This window comes from Macaca nemestrina, chromosome 20 (assembly GCF_043159975.1).
Source record: "Macaca nemestrina isolate mMacNem1 chromosome 20, mMacNem.hap1, whole genome shotgun sequence".
Classification (NCBI taxonomy): Eukaryota; Metazoa; Chordata; class Mammalia; order Primates; family Cercopithecidae; genus Macaca; species Macaca nemestrina.
The window spans coordinates 9784570-9793928 of NC_092144.1; the positions used below are offsets into that span (position 1 = coordinate 9784570).

The 9359-nt window shown below is 54.3% G+C and overlaps 1 protein-coding gene across 1 annotated transcript; it reads right to left on the reverse strand.

Moving 5' to 3' along the window:
• Positions 1-128: 128 nt before the first annotated feature.
• On the reverse strand, positions 129-8439 carry LOC105476271 (intercellular adhesion molecule 3). Its single transcript, XM_011732077.3, has 7 exons — positions 8149-8439; positions 7289-7555; positions 2021-2326; positions 1420-1707; positions 883-1137; positions 515-763; positions 129-412 (listed from the first exon to the last, which is right to left on the reverse strand). Exons 1-7 carry the CDS (start codon positions 8222-8224, stop codon positions 210-212), a joined length of 1644 nt encoding a protein of 547 aa, XP_011730379.2. The 5' UTR covers positions 8225-8439; the 3' UTR covers positions 129-209.
• Positions 8440-9359: the final 920 nt, after the last annotated feature.

Genomic DNA, 9359 nt, shown 5'->3' on the forward strand with positions numbered 1-9359 from the left:
CGCCTCTCAAGAGTTCAAGGTGCGTCTGCGCGCCACAGACCCCTCCTCCTTCCGTCGCAGCGACGCTACTCAGTGGATGTGCACCTGGGTGGGAGAGCCTTGCAGCGCGGGTGGAATCAAACCACAGATTAGGGAGTTTGAAGGCTTTATTGGTGCAGAATCTGAGGGCACAGCCAAGCCCCTGCCAACTTTGACCCCGGATCCCAGCGTCACTCAGCTCTGGACGGTTCTTCCCCCATTGCCTCTGTCGGCTGCATAGACGTGAGGGGCAGAGAGGTGCTCTCCTGCCTAACATGGTACCTGCCGCTCAGTTTATGCTCCTTGAAGACGTACATTAAGGCCACTACGACAGTCACCACGCCCAGGGTCACTAACACCGCCAAGAAGACAGGGACAAAGTGGGACTTCGGAGCTGTGCAGAGAAAGCGCTAAGTCAATATGCGTCCCCCCTGTCTCCAACCCCCCCGCCCCCCGCGGCTTGCCAGTCCAGGCCCGCGGCCCAGTGTTAGCTCACCCTCAATATCCATCACCACGACCAGGGTGTATTTGCCTCGTGAGCTGGACGCTTGGCATTGATAAGTGCCATTATGTGTTACATTGACGAAGAACGGGATCCCCACCGGCACCTCCCGGTTGGAGCCTTCCTTCAAACACCGCAGCTGGGGGTACGGGTTGCCCCTGGCTTGGCACTGCAGGACGTGTCTCGTTTTGTCTTTCCACTTCAAGTGCTGGGGGCATGTGGCTCGGTCAATTTTGGGACCATCTGTGGAACCACCATGTGTGATCAGACACCCAACACACCCGAGGCACGGTGGTGCAGAGGAGCGTCTAATCTTTCCAGGGCAGGGGTGAAGGGATTAAAGGTCAGGGTGACCGACTCACACAGGACACGCAGCTGGACGCTACTGTTCCTACACAAGAACTCGCCGTCCACCTCGAGAGTGGCACTGCAGAAGAAGTTGCGTCCGTCGTCACTCTCGGTAGCATTTAACTGAAGTTGAGCTGGCTGCCCCGGGGCCGCGGCTGGAACTCCGTCCAGCGTTACCTGGACTCGAGCCCCAGCCATGCAGCTCACGGTCACTGTGGACCCCTCGGGGGCGCTGGGCTCGCTCAGGTTCAGAATGGGTCCTAGGAAGCCTAAAGGCGGGGCATTGCCCAGGAGCTTAATGAACAAGACCTTCCTGCAGGTCAAGCCGCTCCCTCCGCCCTCCCCTTTCGTCTCGGGATATCCGGGCCACGCTTTCGGTGTTCAAGCCTCGCCCTCTTTCTGGGCTTTGTCCAACTTCGGGCACTCAGGCCCAGCCCATGTTGCAACTACTATTGGGGCAAGTCAGGCCCCACCTTTTCGGCTAGTCTCCGCCCCCTCTGCCACGCCCCCAGACTGCTGAGGCCGCGCCCCCTTCCCACGCCTCCTCTTACTAAAGACCGTCAAGTTCTCCCGGGTCTCCAGTCTCTCGCCCCCTAGGATCACGTTGCAGACGATTTCCCGCGCACCCTCCTGATCTGCGCGCGCTGTGGCTGTGGCTGTGGCCGTTAGCATGTCCCCGTGGTTCATGACTGTCGCATTCAGCATCTGGTCCCCCAGTGCCAGGTAGACCTGGGCCTCTGAGGCTGGAAAAAGCCCGTCTAGAGTGCAGTTCACCGGCCACGACTTTTCCACCTCCAAGAACCGGGGGGCCACGAGGCGCGGGGGGGTCACCGGCAGGGCTGGGGAGAAAGGTGGGCATGAGCACAACCCCCAGGACTGTGCCTTCCTCAGGACACCTTCATCCCCCCCATCAGGAATTCTTGCCTACTGCGTCACCCTTCTTCCCAGGACACACACGGCCATGAAAATGGCCTTCTCCAAAGATCCCACGGCTTGGGCCTCCCTTCTGGGGCCACCCTGCCCAGTGGCCTGGGGCTTTACTTCTCAGAAGCCTGTGAGGTCCGGGGCACCCCACTCTCATGAGCCCCAAGGCCAGGGCACCCTCTACCCTGACTCAGCTCATCACCCACCATCTGAAGCCCCTTCGCTCACCAAAGGTTCGGAGTTGGCGGGGTGCTGAGGTGTTCCGGAACAGTTCCAGCCCCTGGGGCTTCATGTCCAGTTCTGTGCGGCATGAGAAATGGGCTCCGTGGTCCTCTCTGCTGGTCAGCACAGTGGTATTGACCTCTGCTGGCTCCCCCACTGCTGGCTGCCGGGTCAGCTCCTCCTCCCGGCGGAGCAGCACCACCGTGAGGCTGGTGCGGGGCGACCCACCTTCCACTTGGCAGCGCAGGATCAAGTTCTGGCCCACCGGCTGCCAAGGAGGCAGGGGTGCCAGCTCCACGCGCTCCGGGAGGCCTGAGAGAGGAAGGGAGGATGGCACTTAGCGGGTCTTGCAACCCCACCCACCCACCCCAGGGACTGGGGAGGAGACAGGGCGGTCCTGCCGAGAACTGTGAGCTTTGCGTTAATAAACTTACAGGGCTTAGAACTGGGCCAAAGCGTTTGCTATTATCATTAATGCAGTGATTATCATTTCCTGTGTTGTCAGACACCTTGCGAGGCGCTAAACAAAATTTTCTGTTCTCCAGGATGGCACAATAAAAAAAAAATTAATAAAGAGGAAGGAAGGGATGAACGTTTATGACTATTTGACATGAATATTACAAATTCCTGTTTATGGCCAGGCGCTGTGGCCCACGCCTATAATCCCAGAGCTTTGGGAGGCTGAGATGGGTGGATCATGAGATCAGGAGTTCGAGATCAGCCTGGCCAACATGGTGAAACCCTGTCTCTACTAAAAATACAAAAATTAGCTGGGTGTGGTGGTGTGCGCCTGTAATCCCAGCTACTTGGGAGGCTGAGGCAGGAGAATCGCTTGAACCCGGGAGGCAGAAGTGGCAGTGAGCCGAGATCACACCATGGCACTCCAGCGACAAGACTTTGTCTCAAAAAAAAAGAAAAAAAGAGAAGAATAGAGAAGATTTCACTAGGTTGTTGTGTGCATGAAGGTGGATGACCTCTTGAAGGTCTAAGGAAAGATACTAAGGAAAGATATTAATAAGCAGTAACTATTTTTTTCCCCCCGAGATGGAGTCTTGCTCTGTCGCCCAGGCTGACGTGCAGTGGTGTGATCTTGGCTCACTGCAACTTCCGCCACCCGGGTTCACGCGATTCTCCTGTCTCAGCCTCCCAAGTAGCTGGGGCTACAGGAGTATGCCACCATGCCAGGCTAATTTTTTTGTATTTTTAGTAGAGACGGAATTTCACCATGTTGCCTAGGTTGCTCTTGAACTCCTAAGCTCAGGTCATCTGCCCGCCTTGGCCTCCCAAAGTGCTGGAATTACAGGCGTGAGCCACCGTTCCCGGCCCTTTCTCTCTCTCTCTCTCTTTTTTTTTTTTTTTTTTTTGAGACAGAGTCTCGCTCTTGTCGCCCAAGCTGGAGTGCAGTGGCAGGATCTCGGCTCACTGCAACCTCCGCTTCCTGGGTTCAAGCGATTCTCCCACCTCAGTCTCCCAAGTAGCTAGGATTATAGGTGCCCGCCACCATGTCTGGCTAATTTTTTATTTTATTTTTAGTAGTGACGTGGTTTCACCATGTTGGTCAGGCTGGTCTCAAACTCCTGACCTCAGGTGATCCACCTGCCTTGGCCTCCTAAAGTGCTGGAATTACAGGTGTGAGCCACCATGCCCGGCCTATTTTTGTATTTTTAGTAGACGGGATTTCACCATGTTGGCCAGGCTGATCTTGAACTCCTGGCCTCAAGTGATTCACCCACCTCAGCCTCCCAAAGTGTTGGGATTACAGGTGTGAGCCACCGCGCCTGGCCTTTTTCTCTTTTATGGATGGAGAAATATATAGCCCAGAGAGGGGAGGTGAATTACTTAAGGACGCACAAACGGTAAGTAGCAGAGGCGCCTCCTGGATATCATGTCTAGGGACTCTGTTGGCCCCTTCTCCTAGCTTCTGGCCTGAACACCTGCTTTGGCCTCTACCAGAGATTAGTTCAGTTCTCTCCAATCAGGTTCAGACACTCAGGGCTTTCCTGGTTCACCAGCCCTGTGGCAGCCTCTCAAGATGCTCTGGTACAGTCACAGGAGACTTGACACTCCCAGGCTGGGTGCCCTCCCAGGTACACCTACAAAACCCTGGGCCTCAGGGTGGGCACTGTGGCTCATGTCTGTAATCCCAGCACTTTGGGAGGCCAAGATGGGCGGATCACCTGAGACCAGGAGTTCAAGACCAGCCTTGCCAACATGGTGAAACCCCGTCTCTACTAAAAATACAAAAATTAGCCAGGCGTGGTAGCACGTGCCTGTAATCCCAGCTACTCAGGAGGCTGAGGCACGAGAATCACTGGAACCCAGGAGGCAAAGGTTGCAGTGAGCTGAGATAGTGCCACTGCACTCCAGCCTGGTGACAGAGCGAGACTCTATGTCAAAAAAAAAAAAAAAAACTGAACTAGGTGACTCATGCCTGTAATCCCACCACTTTGGGAGGCCGAGGGAGGCGGATCACTTGAGGTCAGGAGTTTGAGACCAACCTGGCCAACTTGGCAAAACTCTGTCTCTACTAAAAATCAATACAAAAATTAGCCAGGCGTGGTGGCACATGCCTGTGATCCCAATTACTAAGGAGGCTAAGACAGGAGAATCACTTGAACCCAGGAGGCAGAGTTTGCAGTGAGCTGACATCGCGCCATTGCACTCCAGCCTGGGGGACAAGAGCAAGACTCCGTCTCAAAGGATAAAAAAAATAAAATCAAAAAGTAGGCCAGGCATGGTGGCTCACGCTTGTAATCCCAGCACTTTGGGAGGCCAAGGCACTTGAGGCCAGGAGTTTGAGACCAGCCTGGGCAACATGGTGAAATCCCGTCTCTACTAAAAATACAAAAATTAGCTGGGCGTGGTGGTGCACACCCGTAGTCTCAGCTACTCAGCAGGCTGAGGCAGGAAAATCTCTTGAACTTGGGAGGTGGAGGTTGCAGTGAGCTGAGATCGTGCCACTGCACTCCAGCCTGGGCAACAGAGTGAGACTCCATCTCCAAAAAAAAAAAAAGAAGAAGAAGAAAAGGCCAGGCATGGTGGCTCACGCCTGTAATCCCAGCACTTTGGGAGGTCGAGGCAGGTGGATCATGAGGTCAGAAGTTCGAGACCAGCTTGACCAACATGTTGAAACCTTGTCTCTACTAAAAATACAAAAATGAGCCGGGCATGTTGGCATGCGCCTATAATCGCAGCTACTCAGGAGGCTGAGGCAGGAGAATCGCTTGAACCCGGGAGGCAGAGGTTGCAGTGAGCCACGATTGCACCACTGCACTCCAGCCTGGGGGACAGAGCAAGACTCCGTCTCAAAAAAAAAAAAAAGAAAAAGAAAAAAAAAAGTAGCCAGGTACAGTGGCTCAGGCCTGCAATCCCAGCTACTGGAGAGCTGAAGAGGATTGCATGAGCCCAGGAGTTTGAGACCAACCTGGGCAATATAGGGAGAGCCTGTCTCTAAAATAAAAGTATAAAAACGTGTAAATATAAAACCTCCATTCACCTACTGCTGACTGAAAGGGGTACCCCCTTTTTTTTGCTTAAGAGACAGGGTCTTACTTTTTCGCGCAGGCTGGAGTGCAGTGGTGCAATTATAGCTCACTATAGCCTTGAACTCCTGGGCTCAAGCAACTCTCCCACCTCGGCCCCCCAAGTAGCTGAGACTTCGGGCATGTACCACCATGCCCAGCTAATTTTTTTTTTTTTTTTTTTTTGAGACGGAGTCTCACTCTGTCGCCCAGGCTGGAGTGCAATGGCGCAATCTCCACTCACTGCAAGCTCCGTCGCCTCCCGGGTTAACGCCATTTTCCTGCCTCAGCCTCCCTAGAAGCTGGGACTACAGGTGCCCACCACCACACCCGGCTAATTTTTTTGTATTTTCAGTAGAGATGGGGTTTCACGGTGTTTGCCAGGATGGTCTCGATCTTCTGACCTCGTGGTCCGCCCACCTCGGCCTCCCAAAGTGCTGGGATTACAGGTGTGAGCCACCACGCCTGGCCCCAGCTAATATTTTTTATTTATTTTTGTAGAGACAAGGTGTCCCTATGTTGCTCAGCCTGGTCTTAAATTTCTGGGCTCAAGCAGTCTTCCTGCCTTGGCCTCCCAAAGTGTTGAGATTATTGTTGGGGTCAGGCAAGGTGGCTCACACCTGTAATCCCAGCATTTCGAGAGGCCAAGGTGGACAGATCACGAGGTCAGGAGTTAAAGACCAGCCTGGCTAACATGGTGAAACCCCATCTCTACAAAAAATACAAAAATTAGCTGGGCATGCTGGCGCATGCCTATAATCCCAGCTACTTGGGAGGCTGAGGCAGGAGAATGCTTGAAGTGGGACCCGGGAGGCAGAGGTCGTGGTGAGCCAAGATGGCACCGCTGCACTCCAGTCTGGGCTACAGAGCAACAGACTTCATCTCAAAAAAAAAAAAAAACTTGTTGGGGCAGGGTGCAGTGGCTCATGCCTGTAATCCCAGCACTTCAGGAGACCAAAGCAGGCGGATTACCTGAGGTGAGGAGTTCAAGACCAGACTGGCCAACATGATGAAATGCCATCTCAGGCGGGCGCAGTGGCTCAAGCCTGTAATCCCAGCACTTTGGGAGGCCAAGATGGGCGGATCACGAGGTCAGGAGATCGAGACCATCCTGGCTAACATGGTGAAACCCCGTCTCTACTAAAAAAAATACAAAAAACTAGCCGAGCGAGGTGGCGGGCGCCTGTAGTCCCAGCTACTCGGGAGGCTGAGGCAGGAGAATGGCGTAAGCCCGGGAGGCGGAGCTTGCAGTGAGCTGAGATCCGGCCACTGCACTCCAGCCTGGGCTGGACAGAGCCAGACTCCGTCTCAAAAAAAAAAGAAAAAGAAATGCCATCTCTACTAAAAATACAAAATTACCCGGGTGTGGTGGCGTGCATGTGTAATCCCAGCCACTCGGGAGGCCGAGGCAGGAGAATCACTTGAACCCAGGAGGCAAAGGTTGCAGTGAGCCGAGATTGCGCCACTGCACTCCAGCCTGGGCAAAAACAGCGAAACTCTGTCTCAAAAAAAAAAAAAAAAAAAATGCTGGTTGGGGCCCAAGTTAATTGATTTCACAACTGCTGCCTTGGCATGAGATTGAGATGTGTCTCTATGTCTTTGTATCTCACACACACAAATGTCCAGGTCTGAGCTCTGGGTCAGAACCCTGGTCCATTCTTTGCAAACTGAGGGTCTCCATTCTCCTGAGCCATCGGCCACCTGCCCACACCACTACCCAACACCAGTCCCACCTCCGGACACATCGACTCACTGTACACGGTGATGTCAGAGAAGCCTGTTATCTGGGAGCCATTGCAGTACCCTGAGCAGAGGATCCGACTGTTGCCAGTCACGTTGCTGAGCTGGAAGGCTGCCCAGCCCGTGCCATTGTCCACCAGCTCCTTTGATAGGGATGTCTCCAAGATGATTTTCTTAGAGCTGGGGCAATCAGTACTGCAGTTCACCAACAGGGACCCTCCAGCAGGAAACACAGGGTTCTGGGGCTCCACCCGCAGCAGGAACTCCTGCCCCTGGGCACCTTCAGGAACATGAAGAAATCCTGGTGTTCGTTTTGTTGCCCCCCAACCCGTGTATCAGCAGGCCCCACCATTTAACACCTCTTTCCTTGTGCCGAGATAGAAGGGTTCCCGCCCTCATGGTCCAGTGGGAAAGGCAGAATCCATCAGGGACCAGGGAGAACTCAGAAGGAGGCCAGAAGAGACTCTGATCCAGCATAGGAGGAGGTGAGTCAGGGAAGGCTTCCTGGAGGAGGGGACCATGCCAGCCTGAAACTGAAAGCTAAGTAAGAGTTAGCAAGTGAAAGGGACAGGTGATCCTGGCAGAGGGAACCACATATGCAAAGGGCAAATTTCAGGAGTTCAGATGGAGCAGGAAGCGTGAGGGGGGTGTGTGTGTGTGTGTTGGGGAAGAGGGATGGCGTAGAAGCCGTATGCTGGGGCCTGACCACCTGAAGGCAGAACTAAGGAACCAGAACTTTCTCCCGAGGATACGGGGTCAGCAGCCAGGTCGCAGTGTGGCAGGATGCAAAGAGTGTTGCATTCTCTTCCTCCACCTTCTACTGAGCCCCAAAACCCAGCCCTCTCCAGCCCTCCTGGGCTTGACCAGCCTCACCTGGGGTCAGGAGACAGCAGACCAGCAGAGTCCAGCAGGCCCCGGGCCATGATACGGATGGTACTATGGTGGCCATTCTGACAGAAGAAGGTGCCTTCCTGAGGTGCCCCAAGGGCAGGCAGGGGGAAAGGCGGGGCCTCCCACTGAGACGGAAGCACAGCGGTTAAGATTGCAGAAGTCTGGGGACTGCACCTTACCCAGGCCTGTGGGGAGAAGGGGATGCTGTGGCCCTGGGGGGCTAGAATGGGGGACCCAGACGGGGCTCTGCAAAGTGGCCAGCACTGCTGAGTCTCCCCCAGGGACAGGGCTGGTCTCAGTTGCACTGCTGGCCCCCAGTTCCTAGCCAGGAAATGCTAACTGAACTGGCTTCCTTTGTTCTCAGCACTGGGAAGCCTGGGTGTGGGGGTATGAGGCATCTCCTTCCGGCTGAACTTAGGTGGGGAGGGGAATATTCTGTTCCCAGAGAGGAAGTTAATGGGGGAAACCTGTAGGCACCACTGTTTAGATGCTAAGGTGGGATTTCAAGGAAACATAAAACAAACAAACAAACAAACAAAAAAAACAGAAGCAGAGTCTTGCTATGTTGCCCCGACTGGTCTTGAGCTCCTGGCCTTGAGATGGCCTCCTCCCATCCTGACCTCCCAAAGTGTTGCGGTTACAGGCGTGAGCCACAACGCCTGGCCACCTTTGAAGATCTTGAGGACATCTCCCTATCTTTGAAGATTTTGGGGATCCCCCCTCCCATGCACGAAGAGCTAAGGTAGGTGATTTGGGGACAGCTGAGTCCCTGAGCCACTGTCTTTCCAGGATTCGATTTGACTTTTGTTTTGTTTTGAGACAGGGTCTCACTCTGTTGCCCAGGCTGGAGTGCAGTAGTGGGATCTCGGCTCACTGCAGCCTCTGCCTCCCTGGTTCAAACAATTCTCCTGCCTCAGCCTCCCGAGTAGCTGGGATTACAGGCATGTGCCATCATGCCCGGCTAATTTTTGTACTTTTTGGTAAGAGATGGGGTTTCACCATGTTGGCCAAGCTGGTCTCAAACTTCTGACCTCAAGTGAGTCGCCTGCCTTGGCCTCCCAAAGTGCTGGGATTACAGGCATAAGCCACCTCACCGGACCTTCCAGGATTCTACTTGTAACTGGCCTTTACCTCATCCTGTTGCCCCCTTGCCCACCTTTCCAGGCAGCTGGTGACTTCATTCCAAGGGAAGG

What these genes read in the sequence shown, in the direction of transcription:
- LOC105476271 (XM_011732077.3), bottom strand. Translation starts at nt 8,224, where the DNA reads ATGGCCACCATAGTACCATCCGTATCATGGCCCGGGGCCTGCTGGACT. An exon ending in CTGCTGTCTCCTGACCCCAG is followed by an intron (nt 7,556 to 8,148) that starts GTGAGGCTGGTC and finishes ATGTTCCTGAAG; the next exon opens with GTGCCCAGGGGCAGGAGTTC. An exon ending in CCGCCAACTCCGAACCTTTG is followed by an intron (nt 1,708 to 2,020) that starts GTGAGCGAAGGG and finishes CTTTCTCCCCAG; the next exon opens with CCCTGCCGGTGACCCCCCCG.